The following is a 21,272-nucleotide window of genomic DNA, read 5'->3' as shown; positions in this document are numbered from 1 at the left end:
CTCCTCCTTGCTGGATCAAGGTGCGGGAGACGTCATCGGGCTGCACGTGTGTTGAACGCGGAGGTGCCGTAGTTCGGCACTAGATCGGAATCACACCGCGATCTGAATCGCCGCGAGTACGACTCCATCAACCACGTTCTAGTAACGCTTCCGCTTAGCGATCTTCAAAGGTATGAAGATGCACTCACCCCTCTCTCGTTGCTGGTCTCTCCATAGGAAGATCTGAATATGCGTAGGAAATTTATTGAATTTATGCTACGTTACCCAACAGGTTATTTCCCTCCTTGGGAGTAGACCAAGTTAGGCCAAAAGCCTAAGCTTGGGGGAGTACGTGTTCTCACCGACTTTACATTCTAGCTTATGCTTTCACTTTGTTAGTCGGTGTTCACACTTTGCTAGTTTATCATCCATGCTAGTTTATTTTCTTTTTCTCGTTTTCTTTTCGTGTGTCTGTCTAGTTTGAGAAAACCCAAAAAGATTTTATTTTTCTTCTTTTGCTTGTTGGGAGCTTTGCCGTGTAAATAGTTTTCTTTTTCTTAGGGTCAAGGTAGAAGATATCCTTACAATGTTTAGTGGCTCTTGCATGCATACCTGTTTAGCTTTCAAAGAGCCATATTACTTGTCTTCTCCTTTGTGTTTGCCTGCAGATTCCAGCGTAGTCCAATGCACGAGCACTCTTATTATTGTTCACATCGTTCGGTCGTGCAAGTGAAAGGCAATAATGACGATATATGATGAAGTGACTGAGCCTGGAAAAGCTGGTATGAACTCGATCTATTTTGTTTTTATAATATGACTAGCTCATCATGCCTGATTCAGCTTTGTTGTGAGAGAAACATGTTTGCAATGACAACTTAGAGATCATAGTTGCTTATGCCATGCTTACTTAGCTAGGAGCTTATAATAGTTTGCCTTGGTTGCCAAAATGAATGTTGAGATGACTATGATGTAGTATGATAGGATGGTATCCTCCTTTGAATGTTTCAAGTGGCTTGACTTGGTGCATGTTCACGCATGTAGTTGAAACAAAATCAACATAGCCTCTATGATGTTCATGTTCATGGTGATTTATGTCCTACTCATGCTTGCACTCATTGTTGGTTAATCTCAATGCATTTTGATGAGTGTTGTCGCTCTCTAGTTGGTCGCTTCCCATTCTTTTGCTAGCCTTCACTTGTACTAAGCGGGAATACTGCTTGTGCATCCACTACCATAAACCCAAAGTTGTGCCAATATGAGTCCACCATGCGGTATCTACCTGCCATTCCAAGTAAATTTGCATGTGCCACTCTCTAAATCTTCAAGAAATAATATGTTTTGCATACCCGAACCGCTCATGTGGTGACAAGGGGCTATTGTATCTTCCATGCTAGGCGTGTTATCCTCGATATGTGTTTATTCACTATCATTCATGAGAAAGGGGCCGGTAATTGGAATTCCCAGTTCCATGCTCAAATCGAAAAGATAATTGCAAACAAAACTCCCCCAGGATTGATGTTGGTTTGGACGGTACCCGAGGATTCGGCTAGCCGTGGAATGTGATTGATTGGTGGTGGGGGAGTCAAAACTTTACTTTTCTGTTTGGGAACCGCCTATAGCATGTGTACCGTGGACGATGTTGAGAACTCTTAGTCATTGCGTTGACAATGAAAGCATGCCACCCAGAATTATTATCTGTGTTTTCAAAGCTTGAGCTCTGGCACCTCTGCAAATCAATGCTTCCCTCTGCGAAGGGCCTGTCTATTTATGTTCCTGTTGAGTCATCCTCCTCTTACAAAAGCACCAATTAGAGAGCACCTCTTTCATTTTTATGCTTTACTTTTAAATGTGTTGAGTATGACTATGACTGGATCTTCATTGCCATGAATTACAATGTTTAGTCAGCCCTTGGTCTTTGAAGGTGCTCTACATTTATGTTTTGCGGTCTCGGAAAGAGCTAGCGAGATACCATCTATTCGTATTGCTTCATGTTGTTTTGATTGAAGTGTTGACACTTGAGACTTATTATTATCTGCTCGCTAGTTGATTATGCCATTGATATGAGTTTACCGTGAGACCTAGATGTCATTTGCTTATGTAGTTTACTTGTGATCTTGCTGAAATTCTGGTTGTGAGTTAGACATAGTTGCAACAACAAGATCAAACAGAGTTCGTCAAAGTTTTTCTTTTGTCTCTCTCAGCTTGTCAACTGAGTTGCTTGAGGACAAGCAAGGCTTTAAGCTTGGGGGAGTTGATACGTCTCCGTCGTATCTACTTTTCCGAACTCTTTTGCCTTGTTTTGGACTCTAATTTGCATGATTTGAATGGAACTAACCCGCACTGACGCTGTTTTTAGCAGAATTGCCATGGTGTTGTTTTTGTGCAGAAATAAAAGTTCTCGGAACGTCCTGAAAATTTACGGAGATTTTTTCTGGAATAAAAGAAAAATACCTGCGCAAAGATCCACCGGAGGGGGCGTGCTAGTGGGCCACAAGCCCACAAGCCGCGACCACCCCCTATGGCCGCGCCGTGCAGGCTTGTGGGGCCCACGTGGCACCACCGCCCCCAATCTCAGCTCTATATCTTCGTTTCGCCTGGGAAAAAATCAGAGAGAAGGTTTCATCGCGTTTTGCGATACGGAGGCACCGCCACATCCTATTCTTCATCTGGAGGGAAGATCTGGAGTCCGTTTCGGGCTCCGGAGGGGAAATCATCGCCATCGTCATCATCAACCTTTCTCCATCGAAAATTCCATGATGCTCTTCATCGTTCATGAGTAATCTCATCGTAGGCTTGCTGGAAGGTGATGAGTTGGATGAGATCTATCATGTAATCGAGTTAGTTTTTGACGGGGATTGATCCCTAGTATCCACTATGTTCTAGATTGATGTTGCTACTACTTGGCTATGCTTAATGCTTGTCACTAGGGCCCGAGTGCCATGATTTCAGATCTGAACCTATTATGTTGTCGCCAATATATGTGTGTTTTATATTCTATCTTGCAAGTTGTAGCACCTACTATGTGTTATGACTCGGCAACCCCGGAGTGACAATAGCCGGAACCACTCCCGGAGATGACCATAGTATGAGGAGTTCATGTATTCACCGCGTGTTAATGCGTTGGTCCGGTTCTTTATTAAAAGGATAACCTCAATATCCCGTAGTTTCCATTAGAACCCCGCTGCCACGGGAGGGATGAACAATGGATGTCATGCAAGTTCTTTTCCATAAGCACGTATGACTATATACGGAATACATGCCTACATTAGATTGATGAACGGGAGCTAGTTACATATCTCTCCGTGTTATAGTTGTTACATGATGAATCACATCCGTCATACTGATTCATCACCGATCCACTGCCTACGAGTCTTTTACTACTGGTCCTCGCTACGTTACTTTGTCTAGGCTTGTCCCTTGTTACAGAAGGGATTGGACCACTTTGCTGCTACTGTTGCTATTGTTGTCACTTTGCTGCTACTGTTGCTACTGCTGTTACTTTTGTTGGAGCATATATCTCCATATGTGGTTTTGGTACTTGATGACAATTCCTATGGACTAATGGTTGCCTTAAGTTACATTTATAGGATTTTTCCATAGGCACTTCTTGAAGTCCATCTGTTGGGTTCAAGGAGTTTATATGATGACCAAGAAGGTATTCAAGGTATTATCCAAAGAATGGTCATATAGACACATCGTTGATCAAGATCTCAGACAAAGAGTAAACCAAGATGATCAACACACAAAGCGTACAAGATGTACCGAGAGGGATCAAGTGATCCCATGGTATGGATTTGTCCATAGGCACTTCTTGAAGTCCATCTGTTGGGTTCAAGGAGTTTATATGATGACCAAGATGGTATTCAAGATATTATCCAAAGAATGGTCATAGAGACACATGGTTGATCAAGATCTCAGACAAAGAGTAAATCAAGATGATCAACACACAAAGCGTACAAGATGTACCGAGAGGGATCAAGTGATCCCATGGTATGGTAAGCATTGTCCATTACGTGTTTGTGTACTAACCCATGGTCTTCGTGAGAGTTCTATGTGGGGGTTAGGTGTGTTTACATGGGCTTGCGTCAAAGGGAAGACCTCATACAACCCATGGAGTATGATGTCAAGTTGTGATCATCATCAATGGTTGATCAAGATCTCAGACAAAGAGTAAACCAAGATGATCAACACACAAAGCGTACAAGATGTACCGAGAGGGATCAAGTGATCCCATGGTATGGTAAGCATTGTCCATTACGTGTTTGTGTACTAACCCATGGTCTTCGTGAGAGTTCTATGTGGGGGTTAGGTGTGTTTCCATGGGCTTGCGTCAAAGGGAAGATCTCATACAACCCATGGAATATGGCGTCAAGTTGTGATCTTCATCAAGATTGCGATGTGCAAGTTCAAATGGATCAGCACGAAGATAGCATGCTTGAAGCTTGCCGTCCATTGTGGTGGCAATGGACTTGTGAAGATATGCTGAAGAGTGGCTCACCCATAGTGAGTATGGGGGAGCAATCAACTAGTCTTCATCAAGCCAACACAATCAAGAAAGGTGGTCCATCTTGAGGAAGCCAAGATCATCATCATCTAGCTCAAGAGGACGAGGTGCAAGGTATAGGTTTGCCCTTGATAGGTTTTCTGGTTAGGATAGATTGCTGTTCTATCAAGGGGGGCTCTCAAGTGAGTAGCTTGATCGTATCGTTCGTTGAGAGCTCAATCCATTTGCATACTTGCATCATACTTCTTGGTTCTTGTTTGGTGTTTCTCTTTGTGAGTTTTAGAGCTTATGGTCATCTTCGTGACAAGCTCGAGTTCATCGAAAACGGAGTCGATATGCATCTACTATGATGTTTTCGATGTTGGAGTTTTTGCCGGTTCTTCATTCATAGAGATCTCACATCTCTATATCTTTGGCATATTCATAACCGCATGGTCTTAAGATTTCCATTCACTGTTTGGATAGCCCTTGTCATCCTGAATCCAACAAGCTTGGGTTTGCTCGATTCGGAGCTCGTATGCGAAAGTTATGGCTGTTTCAGTGGCGAGCGGTAGTACCGCTGGACCTGGCGGTAGTACCGCTAGAGTTGGCGGTAGTACCACTGGCTCGCGGTAGTACCGCCCCTGGTCAGCGGTAGTACCGCTCCAGGAGCTTAGTACCGCTTTCCTAGCGGTTGTTCGTGGACGGACCTTTTTGCGAAGACTTTCTTGGCGGTGGTAGTGCCTTTGCACTACCAGGGGCCCAGCGGTAGTACCGCTGGGACCAGCGGTAGTACCGCTGCAGCCAGCGGTAGTACCGCTAGCTGGCGGTAGTACCGCTGGAGTGCCAGCGCTAGTACCGCTGGAGCTCGGGCAGAGAGTGGGGGTAACGGTCTGATTCTTTCCCCCACTATATAAAGGGGGTCTTCTTCCCCCTTGGCCTGATCCATCCGTTGAGCTCTTGTTCTACCTCCATTATTGACATTCTTAGAGCTTGATTACTCTCAATCCCTCCAATGATTCTTGCATGTTCTTGAGGGAAAAGAGAGAGGAGATCTAGATCCACATCTCCACCAATCACTTTCTCCTCTATGTGAGGGGAACCCCTTGGATCTTGATCTTGGAGTTCTTTGTGAGCTCCTTGTTCTTCCTCTCATATTTCTCCATAGCTTTTGTTGTTGTGGAGGGATTTGAGTGTGAGGGACTTGACCACTTCGTGTGTTCTTGCCATTGCATTAGTTGCATCGGTTTGAGTTCTCCACGATGATACGTGGGAGTGAGAAGTTGAGAAGCTTACTACCTTTGGTACTTAGTACCCTTGATATTGTTGTGGAGATTGCCCCGAGCAATTTGTACGGGTACCGGTAACCGCCCCCAAGGGTTGCCACGTGTACGGGTTCGGTGACCGCCCCCAAGGGTTGCCATTTGTACGGGTTCGGTGACCGCCCTCAAGGGTCCCTTAGTGGAATCACGGCATCTTGCATTGTGCGAGGGCGTGAGGAGATTACGGTGGCCTTAGTGGCATCTTGGGGAGCATTGTGCCTCCACACCGCTCTAACGGAGATTAGCATCCGGAAGGGTGTGAACTTCGGGATACATCATCGTCTCCCCGTGCCTCGGTTATCTCTTACCCGAACCCTTTACTTATGCACTTTACTTTGTGATAGACATATTGTTTATTGTAATATATCTTGCTATCACTTAGTTGTTTATCTTGCTTAGCATAAGTTGTTGGTGCACATAGGTGAGCCTAGTTGTTTGTAGGTTTTGTGCTTGACATATTAAACGCTAGTTTTATTCCGCATTTGTTCAAGCCTAAACCTTAACTATTTTAAAGCGCCTATTCACCCCCCCCCCCTCTAGGCGACATCAACGTCCTTTTCAACTTTGCTACTGCTGCTACTGCTGTTCCTTGCTGCTTCGCTGTTACTTGTTGCAAGACTTTGTTGGAGCCGTAGCCGGGGAAGCATTCTTCTCAATAATAATCCCCCATCAACGTGCTAGCGCCATTGATACAACTGTTAGGAATAGTCTGTCGTGTCAACAGATCATTTCTGGCACCGTTGCTATCATACTACCTTGCTACTGATACTTTGCTTGAAGACACTAATCTTTTAGGTGTGGTTGAATCTGACACATTCAGCTACTAATACTTGAGAATATTCTTTCGCTTCCCGTCTTGGCAAATCAATAAATTTGGGTTGAATACTCTACCCTCGAAAACTGATGTGATCCCATACGCTTGTGGGACATCACCGCTCCTTCAGGGTTGTAATTTACCAACTACATGTTGAGGCCACGCAGTGTTACACGGGGCCAAACTCATCAACTTTAGACCGTCGGCCTACAACATCTACTCTCCTGTTCAGCTTGCACAAGGGTCGGCACCGAAAATTTCCCACCTTCGTAGGTTCGGTTGCCAGGTATACGTACCAATACCACCACCCCAGCGATCAGCAAAGGGCCCGCTCCATAAGTCGAGGATATACGTTGATTATGAGACTGTGTCCATAATGAGGTATGTGGATCCCATGAGAGGTGATTGTCACACGGCTCGTTTTGCTGATTGCATTTTTGATGAGGATTTTTTCTCGACTTTAGGGGGAGAGAATTAACCCCTTGATGCTAAAAGTCGAGAAATCACGTGGCAAGCCACAAGAATCCACGCTCATGACCCGCGCACTACTGAGACTGAGAGAGAAGTCCAAAAGATAATAGATTAGCAGTCATTAGCAAATCAACTACCTAACCACTTTAGTGACTTAAAGACTGTGACAAAATCGCATGTGCGTGCACGCAATGCACCGGAAAGGGTCGAAATACCAAAGAAGAAGGATGGTATACCCTCTCCCATCCAAAGGCCTAAAAGGACGAGAGATCCGGCTTCTCAAATCCCAAGTACTCGGGGACGCTTGATGAAAAAGGATACGAGAGACTTATTACAGCCTGTCACCAAAGTGCCCCAAAGTGAAATGGGGAGCTAGTCGAGACCTGGCACAAGTACGGAAAATTCAGTGCACGAAATTCCGGACTTAAACTTTCCCATAGGGGAAACACCCAGCGGAGATGTGTGTGCACACATCGGCGCGGGAAGTCTAAAGGACCTTGCTCCCAGAATGGGAAATTTGGTAGAGCAAGTGTTAGCACCAGATGCGCTCCATGACGAAATGGCCATAGATTATATTTATATGGGGGGGGGTCTCTGAACCGAACAACATTGATTGTCGACATTAAATTTGCTACGAAAATTGCCTCAATCATAGATCTTGACCCTGAGCCTAAAACGCTCGTTGATTGCAAGAAAAGGTCGGATTGGAATGATTGGCAGAAGGCAATTACTGTCGAGTTATTATCTCTCAACAAAAGGAAGGTGTTCGAATCAGTTTGTCGAACTCCTCCCCACATTCGCCATGTTGGCCATAGGTGGGGTTTTGTTCGAAAGAGAGATGAAAATAATAAGGTAGTACGGTACAAAGCAAGGCTCGTTGCTCAAGGGTTCACTCAACGACCTGGTGTCGATTTTGAGGAGACCTATTCCTCGGTCATGGATGGAGTTACCTTTAGATACTTGATCTCATTGGCAGTAAACATGGGCTTGAAAAATGAAATTGATGGATGTTGTAAATGCTTACCTTTATGGTAACTTGGATTCGAACATATACATGAAGGTTCCTGAAGGTATCCCTGTTCCGAACCATGATAGAGCAAACATGAGTCTATACAGTGTTCAACTTCAAAAGGCATTGTACGGACTTAGATAGTCCGGTAGAATGTGGTATAGTCGCCAAAGCGATTTCCTTCATCACAAGGGCTACACGAGCAATAGAGATTGCCCATGTGTTTTTATACGACGATCCCAAGATGGATTCTGTATAATCTCGATGTATGTGGACGACTTAAACATAATCGGTACACCTAAGGATATTGAGGAAGCGAGTTCCTACCTGATGTCGGAATTCGAGATGAAAGATTTGGGTAAAACCAAGTTCTGTCTAGGTCTGCAACTTGAACATTTCCTTAATGGGATTCTAGTGCACCAGTCGGCCTACGCCCAGAAGGTGTTGGAAAGATTTGGATTTGATAAGGCATATCCTTCTAAGACCCCGATGGTCGGGAGATCTTTACAGCCAGACAAGGACCCGTTCAGGCCTAAGGAAGAGGGGGAGGAAACTCTGGGACCAAAGGTTCCTTACCTAAGTGCAGTTCGAGCACTCATGTACCTCGCAAATTGTACATGGCCAGACATTGTTTTCGTCGTCAATTTGCTTGCTAGGTACAGTTCTGAACCTACCAAGAGACATTGGAAAGGTGTCAAGGACGTCTTCCGTTACGTGCAAGGGACCAAAGATCTTGGCCTATTTTATAGAAGGAATCAACACCTATCCCTTATAGGCTATGTCGATGCTGGGTATCCGTCGGACCCGCATGATTGCAAATCACAGACTGGATATGTTTTCCTTTATGGTGGAACTGCGTTCTCCTGGAGATCAATCAAGGAACACTTGTGTCGACCTCCACAAACCACTCGGAAATAATCGCATTATTCAAAGCGTCAAAGGAATGTGTATCGCTTCGGCGGATGATCAGCCACATTAATCAGGGGCTGAACACCATACAAAACCCTACCATTATCTATGAAGATAATGTTTCTTGTATTGCATAAGTTCAGATGGGTTATGTGAAGAGTAACCTCACAAAGCATATATTTTTTTTAGAAAAGGAGGATGACCCCCGGCCTCTGCATCTGGGAGATGCATGCGGCCATTTTATTAATTATTCTCGAGGACCTTACAAAGGAGTACAACAATATGTCTGAATCCGCCATCTTGGCAACATCTGTCGCTACTCCTATTCATATGATGAAGGGGTGCAAGCTGGACCAAATACCCAGACCTCTCACCTAAGCCTAACATCTAAAGCCGGAGACCCTCACCGAGCCACATACCGGGTTCGGGGCACAAACCGATCCGACGCACTCACATGTGTTGTCGCCGCCATCTTCCACTGGTCCATCTTCAGATCAGATTGAGGTACCAGCCTTGGCAGGTGCCTCCGCCATCGACGCCATCATGACGCCAAACGACGACCTCCACCTACGCGAGTCCATCTCCAAGCAACGGACGGAGATCCATGCTAGGATAGGGCCGCACCACCATCGTCGCCCACCACCCACAAGCGCCACCCAGCCCCAAGGTTCCCAAAGCGGCGCCTTCAAGAAGGGAACCGCGCCGTGAGCGCCGCCGCCACCCAACAAAGTTAAGGCTTTCGCCCGGGAGACCTGGGGGAAGGGGAAGTGAGGGGATCAGTCCATACTGACGCCTCCAAGGAGGGGAACGACGCCCTCAGGCGTCGCCATCGATGCGGCCGGCCATGGCCGACCAGGGATTTCGCCCGAACTAGATCCCCACCAATAGCGGCACCTCCTGTACAAAACCGGCAATCCAAGAAAGCGCGGCCCGACCAGGCTGCCCCGCACGCCGAACACGGGAGGAGGGGAGAGGCGCCAGATCGCGCGCACCGGCCACCGCAAAAGCCGCCGCAGGATGCCAACGACCACCGGATCTCGCCGCCCGCGCGGCCGAGACGCCGGATCCACCTCCCACACGGCTGCTAGCCTGCCGTGCCTCGCCAATGGAGCCGCCGCTCCAGATCCGGGTCTCCGCATGCAGATGCAGGGCAGCCTAGGCCCCGCCGCCACCATCCTTGGCGCCCCGGGCTTGCCCGGCGGCTGCCTCAGGCGACGACGAGGAAGGGAGGGGGAGGGGGAGGCAGCTAGGGTTGGGAGGGAGACGTGGGAGTTTTCCGAGTAACCTCACAAAACATATAAGTCCCAAGTTCTTCTATGCACACGAATTGTAACAGATGAACGAGGTGAGAATCTTGCATACTAAGTCATGTGACAATCTTGTTGATATGTTCACTAAATCATTACCGGCATCATCCTTTGAGAGGTGTGTGCGTGGAATCGGTATGATGAGACTTAGAGAAATGCAAGGTTCAGGGGGAGAAACTTCACAAATTCGTTAATAGAATCTCGATCCCGACGATTGAGTACTCAACCAGGTGGTTGAGTGGATTGTACTCTTTTTCCCTTGAGTGAGCTTTCCTGATGTTTCTCACCTAAGGTTTTTAACGAGGCAATTTGTGTAATACAACAACGTATATTGTGTACTATTTCTTCATATTTTTTCCACCGGGTTTTTCAGAGTTTGAGACATGGATATACGGATAATTACCCAAAGAGGGTGTTGGGAAACTGGGCCACGGCCCGGTTGCTAGCGCGTGGTAGCGTGGTCAGGCTTGCGTGCGAGGCACGCAACCAGCTCCTATCGTTCTCTGATCTCACGTTAAGTGGGTACTTATCCCTTGACCTCATACCTCTATATAAGCACAGAACAGTCAATCATTGTAACAGAGATAATCAATAATAAAGCTTGATTCTTCACTACTTCCTGTATCTTCTATTTTTGTATGATTGTCTACGACGCTACTCCTTTCCGCAACCTTGGACCGGACCCACTAGGAACATTTACATGCCGGTGCGCGATGGCGATCGTGTATGGGCCCATTTGCCCATAGGGCAAAGCGGGAAATACTAGCAGCAAGTCATCCCGCACGTGAAGCAAAGACCATGTGTTTCACCTGAAAAGAGGACCATGGATTGGTCATAAATAAAAGAAGCAAAGCAAGCCAACTCGCCATGACCAGTTGGTCAAAACAACGACATCAATAATTCTAGTCATAATTCAAAATTTGGACTCCAACAACTGCCACACATTTACATGGACCGTAAATTACTCAGCTACTCTAGTACGCATGAACAGGGATCAGAGCGTAAGCGTGAGACGGTTACAGGAGAACGCGTCGCCGTCGGGCCGGCTGTAGGGGACGGCGCGCCGCCCCTTGCGCTTCTCCATGAACCGCTGCAGCGACGCCTTCCTCGCCATGGGAAGGTCGCCGTCCCCTCGCGGTCTGCCTGAGACAGCAGCGACACGGAGCACCTCGGCGGCCCTGTCGGCCGGGACCTCGTCCAGCACCAGCACCTGCCCACCGTAGAAGATGGTCATCTGCGCGTGCTGCGGTGCAGGACCCACCGCGTGCTCGTCTTGCGCGGGCACTTCTGCTCCGGGCATGAGGGGGAGGACCACCGGCCGCGCCTCCGCCGCCTTGATGCAGCGGCTGAGAGCGCCGCACGCTGCGGCGAACCGTCGGCTCCTAGTGCTCCCTGTCGCCGCCATTCTAGCCGCTGGATCGATCTCCCTGTACGCTCTACGCTCTCGAAGCCTAACGAGCTCGAGGTGTCGCAGTGGGGAGGAGAGGCTATGCTTGATCGGGTATTGACTGTTGAGATGGTTGGAGGAAGCCGGTTGATGGCTTTGCTTTATAGGAATCGAAGCGTGTCCTGTGGGCTGTTGCTGTCTAATGTGGGTGTTTCTTCCTGGACGTCTCTCGCACGAAGAACACGTGCTGGTCGACGGAGATTATACAATGATTACTGGGACAGCAAGACATTTTCGACGTGGTGGCTCGCACTCCGCTCGTGCCGCACGTTCAGTTGTTAACTCGGCGGCAGACACAGAGCTCACAAACGGAAAAGGTCCATTTAAACATTGAACTCTAGTCCTTGAGCGAACCGAACTCTGAAGTTAAAATCCTTATTGTTTATGCTCTAAATTTATAAATTCCGGTCTAAATTAAAACCTAACGTCATTTAGAGCTAAACATGATGACATGGCAAGAGTCTACCGGAATTCTTTATGACTAATGGGCCAGGTTGCATTATAACCGCGTTGCGGGGAGAGATGAGGGAACATCAAATTAATTGGGGATTTTCGAGTGGGAGAACTAGGGAGAGGGGCGGCGGCGGCGGATCTGTCCAATGGAATGTCGTGGTCATCGGGTCATTCTGCTGCTCCTGGCTTTCGTTGAGCCGCAGGAAGGAGAGGGGGGAGTCGAGGTCATCGGTGCTTTATAGGGAGAGCCCGATGGCGTTCGAGCCGCAGAAGCTTTGCTGGTGCAATCCTCGTCGGAAGGCGTCAAGATGGATCTCCTCGAGCATTCATAATCCAGGCAGAAGGTACTACGCATGCATCGATGCCATGGTGAGTTGGATTTCTGTTTGTTTCTCTTCATTTGTTCTCCTCCCCACTGATTGATTTCTATTACTAAAATTGAACAACATGGTGGTTGTGGATTTATTGAATGGCATGATGATCCATTGCCGAAGTTTTTGACTGATGTGATTGGAGATAAGTGAGATGAAGTGTGTAGGCTAAGAGGTGAAGGGAATGGTGCTCGGTTTGAAGATGCCACTCCATTTGTGGTTGTACTTGAAGCTCAAATTGGAAGAGAGGTGTTGACTATGTCTCTCGAAGATCGGTTGGAAGGGAAAAATGCAGAGATAGATGCACTGAAGGGGAAATATTACAATGTTGTCTTTGTTTTTGTTGTCTTTGTGGTAGGTTTAGTGGTAGGGAAAATGCTACTGCAGTAAGATTGTTTACTGACAATTGTATGCAATGTAGTGGTGGTCTTTTGGCAAGTTAAGTCCATTTCAAACCCTCACTCAAGTGGTCATTTGGGATATGCAAGTTGTATGCAAGTTAATGTTTGCAGTGAATGAAAGTGGAAGTTGCGTGCAGTGATCTTTGTTTCATAGCTAGATCATGTAGATATGTGTATGCAATCTTTGCTGGCCATGGAAAAGTAGCACTAAAGTTGGCATTAATTACTGGTAATAGCAACTCCATCCAACACTGACATTTAGTAATCATTACTGAAAATAGAAAGGTTATCCACCACTACCATTTAGTAGCCAAAACACAAGTTTGCAATATCAACATTACATCAGAAATGTTTGAAACATTGCAACATCAACAAAAATACTAGAAATGATCAACTTTGATCAATGACTAGTAGTTTCCACTCCAAATGAAATATTGATAGCTTGGCAATGTTTCAGCATCCCTTCCCGTGTGAGTTTTAGCTCCAGATCGTGTCCCTCTTGAAGTAGATGCTCAAGGATGAGCAAATGCACCAGATGATCCAGCTGCAGCAGTAGCAGATCTCTTTCTTGGGGGCTTAAACCTGTTGGTTGTTGCTGATTGAGCACCAGATGATCCAGCTGCAGAAGTTGTTGGTGGAGCTTGAGGTTGTGGTGCACATGTTCCTTTGGTTTGGTGCCATTTTTTGCAAGCTAGGATAACTGTGAAGAAAAGACTTTAAGTGTAATAAGCAGATGAACAAGAAAATACCTCAGCTGGAATCCCTTTCTTGCTAGCTTTAGCAAGATGTACATTCTTCTTCTTGCCTCTCTCTCGATTCTGCTTACAACTTGACTTGTTGTGTCCAGAATCACCACACAATTAGCATTTGATAATTGTGCCATGCTTGCTCATTTTCTTTCCCTTACGTTGCTCAGTTTCTTCTCTTCTCCTTTCATTTTTGCTAGGCCTTCCTTTCTTTTCTTTTCCTAGCAACCTAACATATTCACGATACACTGTCCTAGGATTGGGTGACACTGGCCACATCTCCTCACCCTCCACTGGCTGCAAGCAATGCTCATAAATTGTGTTGAACACTTCAACTAAATATCAAGGACCAATGAAATCCTCAATACTTTTGTTGCACTTGTAGATGGCACTAATTTCATGGTGGCATGGAAGCCTTGCGAGCTGGAAGTAGCCACAAGAGCATGTCCACTCATCGAGGTTCTTTGTCTAATTCCTTCCTCTCCCATTGACTTGCTTCACTCTAAATCCATCTTCTCCATTCCAAAGCACCTCCAGAATTGTGTCTTTGCTATGCTTTTTTGAGCTTCTTAAATACAGTAGGGCATATTCTTTGTGTCATCTTCACACCTTCTCTCTTTGTTCTTGAATTCTCACTAGTAATTTCTTCCTAATTCTTTCATTCGGTGATATAATATGATAAAACCTAGCATCAACTATTGCATGATTGAATGACTCACAGTGGTTGTTATTAACTAACACACAGTTTGAACCAACTTGAAAAAATGTCCTTGCCTAGTGCCCTAGCTCAGTTCTCATGATATCCTTTGCCCCTTTAGGTGTCACTTGTGCAAGTTTGGCCTTGTAGTAGTTAAAATCTTCCCTATTTGAGCTTATCAATTGCCCAAATTTTCTTCTGCCACTCACGATATCTATGTTTCTTCCTCCAATTAGCATAAATGTACCTAGCACACATTCTATGCTCTGCTTCAGGGAGGTAATCCTTCACTGCATTTATTAGGCCTTTTTGCTGATCAGAAATCATAACCCAACTAGCACCATTATTGTTAATTTCCAAGTCCTTAATGAGCAGCCCAACAAACCACTTCCAGGTTATATTTGTTGCATGTTCAACTACAACCCATGCAAGAGGATACATTTGATCGTTGGCATCTCTGACTATGGCACACAATAGCTCACCCTTCACTGCACCTTTGAAGCAACAACCATCAAGGCATATTACCTTCCTACAACCAGCCTTCAATCCTTGCTTCATTGCATTAAAGCACACATAGAAGCTTTGGAAAACACTTTCCTCCATATTTGTGGGATCCATGCAAATAGCTACTCTGTTTCCAGAGTTGCTCCTTAGCATCTCAAGTTGGTAATCAAACACGCTGGTGTATTCATTGTTCATCCCACACAATAGTTTGTCCACACAATTTTCTTTGCATGCTTGCACTTTGAAGTGGAGACATTAGCAAACATATATTGCAGAACAGTTGCTTTCATGCTATCAATTTTCCACATAGGATTTACCAATATGAAGTGCTCATACCTCTGTGCAATCACCTTTGCAGTAACTAGTTTGTTGCATATATTTTGTGGACATTGGTGACCATCATTGAATGTTATCACTTGAAACCTTGAAGTTTTTGATCTCTTTGCTGCATATAGAAGCCATGGGCAGCGAGACCATCCAATTTTTTCTCATACTAGATCACACTCAGATTTCATAAATAGGATGATCCTCGTTGTGACTAGTTCATATCTTCTCAAAGCTTTGCACAACTAGTTCTTGCTTCTAAAAACCATTGTCACAGAAAAATGTGGAACTTCACTTTTAGGGTTGTATCTTGGGAATGTAGTCTTCCTCTTCCTTATATGACCATATAAATCTTCATCATAGATGTAGTCTTCATGAGATGAATCATAATTCTAGTCCACTTCTTCTCTTTCAATTTGTTCCTCCAAGTTGGCTATCAGATCAGTTGGTACTCGACCTGTTGCATCTCTTCTAATCCAGCTTTTGGTGTCCCTCATCCTTTTCTTAAACTTCCTAGGATGTCTCCTGAGTTCCACAACTTATGTATCCTCCCCACTGTCATTAGTATGACCAATGTATTCACTGTCACTGTCTGAATCAGAGTCCGCATTATCTTTCTCAACATGTTTAGCTAGAGTTTCAGAAGCAGGGGCACTTGCAACATGAGTAGGATTCAAAACCTGAGAAAAAGGACCTTCAATTCCTCGCATTTCATCATGATAAACACCTATTTTTCCTATATTGCTTCTTCTCTGCTTCATAGGACTCCAAAGCCATTGTGTGATCACACCAGTTTCATCAGGAATGAGCACATTAGTGTCAGATTCAGCAGGTTCAACATCAGTGATCACTGCATGAGGTTCATCACCACTCTCCTCTATGATTTCATCCTCATAGTCACTCCCACTGCTGTTGTCATTTTTATCTTCCTCTCCATGATACTCCACATACACATCTGCAACTCCTCCTACACAAATATAATCAGCCATCTTAACACAGCAACTACCATCACTGAGGAACACCAAGCCATTGATAAGCTCTTTCCCAGGAAGCAGAAAATAGAACTTCATTGATTCCTTCAATCGAGTATGATCTTTCAGAAAAGCTTTGACTTCCTACAGAGACAATTTATCCCTCTCAATCTCTGACATTGCTTCTTCTCCCCCATCTAGTCCAAATGTGGACCAATGTCGATGAACTCCCCTCCAATATGAAATCGGATGTTCAAAATATCAGTTGGGTCCATGATTAAACTGAAATAAACACACAATGCGATCAAAATCAAGCATATGAAGCTATTCCTCTTCCAAAAAATATCAAACCTTTTGTGCCACCAAAATTGTCCCAAATTTGCATCTCAAAACCCTAACCCTAATGAGGCAACAACCAAAAACTACTAATAGAAGGGGAGGAGGTCATCAACATCATAACCGTCTTCTAGGACACGTCATCGAGTCATCACGGTCGTTGTTGCGGTGCCGATCAATCATCGGTCGCCATTGCCGTGGCAAGAGGAGGAGAAAGGCTTGGGTACGCGGAGAGAATGAAGCGGAATGATGGGCCAAACTAGGCCAACCCACTCTTATCGACCTAGTCATGCGCGGAAACGACCCATCCCAGCCATCCCTTTGCCATGTCGGCGATCCCCATTTAGGAATCGACATCAGGGTTTGATTTAGACCGGGATTTGTGAGTTTAGGGTACAAATGACACGGATTTCGACTTCAGGGTCCGATTCGCCAAAGGACTACAAGTTCAAGCTTTAAAATGGACTTTTTCTGCTCAGAAATTGATCGACGCTCCCGTGCGGGCGTCTCAGTGTCATCTATAGAAGAGGACTCTCGAAAAATGTATCCACCCACGTAGGAAGGCCTTTTTCTCCTTTTCTTAAAACTAGTCCTCTATTTTCTAAGTAATGGTGTAATCACAATACAAAGATCTTCATAAGTAGCAAGAATTACCCATGAACCACTTAGAGATTCTACAGCCGGAACTTGCAAATTCGGCCCCTCAAACGTTCGCTCATACATGTGGTCAATGACCGGGGGTGTCCATTATGAACCCTTATTTTTTTCATACGCGCAACCGCACCTCCCATATTTTTCCTCATATGTCCGGTCACTTGCACGTGATTGGTGGAGAAGAAGAGAGAGAAAGAAAAGAATGAATAATGAAATAGAAAAGGTGGTCCGGGATGGGGTCGCGTGCTATGTGGCGGACTGACTCGCGTGCCCGGCCACATCCGCTAGCCCTCATATCGTCCCCATATTTGAGGGGTGCATTCATTCCGGGATTTGAGATGGATATAAGTGGTCCGACTGGGTCGATTTTTTGTGACCGGTTAGTGATCGAACGGGCTGCCCGGGCATTTGAGATGGGTTTGAGGGGTCCGGATGTAGATGCTCTTAGTGATGACTACAATCACTCAAACGAGCCGAAGGTGTCATCACCCCCCTCGTCGGAGGGGCAAACATTTTTATAGTACACACTCGGGAAGGCATTGTAGGACAGACAAACCAAAACATCGAACATTGCCAACCATAGAAATCGTTGATTGAAAAGGTTATAAATGCAAACACACGAACAAAAATGGGGACTCGCAGAACCCAGAAGAATCCACTATCGAACATGTCGTCTTGATCCAAGCACATCCACTAGATGCGAGAACTAGTCGAATGCAAAGAGATTTGTCACAACAAGGATAGGAAGGGGAGGACAATGGTCTATGTTTGGTGCTGCTTCTCACCATCCCAACCAAGACACTAAAATTACCTAAAGCATGGGTGAGACCCCTCCTACTGCAAGGGTAGAGGGGCAAGTGACAAAGTATGTCGTACTTCTAAGGCCCAAGGGCCATCGAAGGTGGGATGGTCCGCTGTGGCTGTGGCAAGGGGTGAAAACCCTAATTCTTATCTCTCTCTCTCTCTCTCTCTCTCTCTCTCTCTCTCTCTCTCTCTCACTCCCTTCCTCCCTCCCTCCCTCTCTCTCTCTCTTCCTCCAACTGCATGTGCATGTTACACCTTTTCCTTTTTGTTGTGACATACGAGGGCATTTTCTATAAGGTTCCCTTATTTTTCGCCCGTCTGTTGTTTCTTTTTGACTCCCAATACGTTCATGTATCCTCTTTACCTCCCTTATCATGGATTTATTTTACCCATACTATGTAACGTTTTCTCCTCTACCGTGTTCGTGATGGAGGAGAGGAAGCTAAGGCTAGCTTGCCAGCTACCCCTCCCATTGGGCACCACCCAAGCGTCATTGTCGCTTTCTTATGATGTTGGCCGCACCTTAGCGCCGCCTACAATTCCCCAATTGGGATTGTTCTTGGATTTATTTGGATCAGAGGAGGACCGTGAGAAGAAAAGAAAAGCATTTTGAGTTGCGTATGTAGGCCAAGTTAAGATCATTACTCCTAGGGATTAGACCACGACATACGGTCTCGAGGTAGATCAACTCTATATTCAATACTCCACCATCAATATAAACAAGAGCGAGACGTAGGGTTTTACCTCTATCAAGAGGGCCTGAACCTGGGTAAACATCGTCTCATTTATCTCTTGTTACCCATTGATCCAAGATCCATAGTTCGAGACCCCTACCCGAGATCTTCCAGTTTTGACACCGACAATGACCATACATTTAACATCTTTAGGACATAGCATTTCTCAATTACATCAACCTTAGCTTTATCTACCTCAATACCTCATTCAAAAAATTTATGCCCAATTACTATACCTTCATTCACCATAAGGTGGCACTTCCCCAGTTCAAGACAAGATTAGTTTCTTCACATCTCCACAAAACTCGATAAAGGTTGCTTAAGCAATCATCAAAAGAAGTCCCATAAATGGAAATATCATCCATGAAGAACTCAACAATATTTTTACAAAAATCAAAGGATATTACAGTCATACGTCTTTAATAGGTAGCAAGTGCATTACCTAAACCAAAAGGCACACGTCTATAAGCATAAGTTCCAAAAGGATTAGTAAAAGTAGTTTGCTCTTGATCTTCTTTTGATACAGGTATTTGAAAGAAACCAGAATTTCCATCGAGAAAACAAAAATGTGTATGCTTAGATAATATATCTAAATTTTTATCAATAAAAGGTAAGGGTCAATGATATTTTCTAGTAGCTTTGCTTAATTTACTAAAATCAATTACCATCCTATAATGAGTTACAATTATTTGGGGGATAAGTTCATTTTCGTCATACGGAATAACAGTAATATCTCCTTGTTGGGGAACGTTGCATGGGAAACAAAAAAATTCCTACGCACACGAAGACCTATCATGGTGATGTTCATCTACGAGAGGGAGATTGGATCCACATACCCTTGTCGATCGCTAAGCGGAAGCGTTAATAAACGCGGTTGATGTAGTGGTACGTCTTCAAGATCCGTCCCACGAACCGTCCCACGATCCGCCCCGATCAAGTGCCGAACGGACGGCACCTCCGCATTCCACACACGTACAGCTCGATGACGATCTCTACCTTCTTGATCTAGCAAGAGGGGCGGGGAAATAGATGAGTTCTCCGGCAGCATGAAGGCGTGCCGGTGATGGTCATGATCTATTCCTGCAGGGCTCCGCCCGAGCTCCGCAGAAAACCGATCTAGAGGAAGAACTACGATCTAGAGGAGAGGGCAACACGTGGCAAAGTTGTGTCTCAAAAGCCCTAAACCTCTAGTATATATAGGAGGAGGGGAGGGGCACCCTTGGCGCGCCAAGGAAGGCCTCCTTGGGTCGGCCGAAGTGGGGAAGGGACGAGTCCTCCTCCAATCCCACTTGGATTAGGACTCCTTCCTTATTTCCCCCCTCTTTTGGATTTTTCCCTTTTTCCTCATGGGATTTCCTTGGATGACTTTGTCAGCCCATTATACCTTATTGTACATCCAATAAGCCCATGTGGACCCCTTGGGGCATGGTCGGCCCACCTAGTGGGCCCTCGAAACCCATTCATCACTCCCGGTGCACTGCCGGCAATGCCCGAAAAACCTTCCGGAATACAAACACCAACTTCCTATATATCAATCTTCGTTTCTGGACCATTCCGAAACTCCTCATGACGTCCAGAATCTCATCCGGGACTCCGAACAATACTTCGGTCACCAACACATATAACTCAACTATACCGAAACGTCATTGAACCTTAAGTGTGCAGACCCTATGGGTTCGAGAACTATGCAGACATGACCTGAGACACTCTCTGGTCAATAACCAATAGCGAGACCTGGATGTGCATATTAGCTCCCACATATTCTATGAAGATCTCTATCGGTTGAACCTCTATGTCAAGGATTCATATAATCCCGTATGCTATTCCCTTTTTTCTTCGGTATGTTACGTGCCCGAGATTCGATCGTTGGTATCTCTATACCTAGTTCAATCTCGTTACCGGCAAGTCTCTTTACTCGTTCCGTAAAAAAATATCATGTGACTAACTTCTTAGTCATATTGCTTGCAAAGCTTATTGTGATGTTGTATTACCAAGTCACACGGAGTGACAAGTCCCAGTCTTGATCCATGCCAACCCAACAGACACCTTTGGAAATACATGTAGATCATCTTTATAGTCACCCAGTTACGTTGCGACGTTTGATAACCCACAAGGTATTCCTCCGGTGTCCAGGATTTGCATGATCTCATGGTCATAGGAACAGATACATTGACATGCAGAAAAGAGTAACAATAAACTGACACGATCATATGCTATGTTTATAATTTGGGTCTTGTCCATCACATCATTCTCCTAATGGTGTGATCCCGTTATCAAGTGACAACACTTGTCTATGGTTGGAAACCTTAACCATCTTTGATCAACGAGCTAGTCAACTAGAGGCTTACTAGGGACAGTGTTTTGTCTATGTATCCACACATGTATTGGTGTTTCCAATCAATACAATTATAGCATGGATAATAAACTATTATTATGAATAAGGAAATATAATAATAACTAATTTATTATTGCCTCTATGGCATATTTCCAACACTCCTTTCTTAGAAACACAACGAAAAGGACTTACCCATCTACT

General features: G+C 45.3%; 1 protein-coding gene across 1 annotated transcript; it reads right to left on the bottom strand.

The window, feature by feature from the left end:
* Positions 1-11,187: 11,187 nt before the first annotated feature.
* Positions 11,188-11,802, bottom strand: LOC123411478 (protein TIFY 11e-like). Its single transcript, XM_045104431.1, has one exon. The coding sequence runs from the start codon at positions 11,697-11,699 to the stop codon at positions 11,289-11,291; it is 411 nt and encodes a 136-aa protein (XP_044960366.1). The 5' UTR covers positions 11,700-11,802; the 3' UTR covers positions 11,188-11,288.
* Between the last annotated feature and the right edge of the window lie 9,470 nt (positions 11,803-21,272).

This window comes from Hordeum vulgare, chromosome 7H (genome assembly GCF_904849725.1).
Source record: "Hordeum vulgare subsp. vulgare chromosome 7H, MorexV3_pseudomolecules_assembly, whole genome shotgun sequence".
NCBI lineage: Eukaryota > Viridiplantae > Streptophyta > Magnoliopsida > Poales > Poaceae > Hordeum > Hordeum vulgare.
The sequence above is the reverse complement of the archived record's forward strand: the minus strand, read 5'-3'. Positions and strand labels throughout refer to the sequence as shown.

Bases quoted from the DNA above. Each gene is read 5' to 3' on its own strand.
- LOC123411478 (XM_045104431.1), bottom strand. From the start codon at position 11,699: ATGGCGGCGACAGGGAGCACTAGGAGCCGACGGTTCGCCGCAGCGTGC.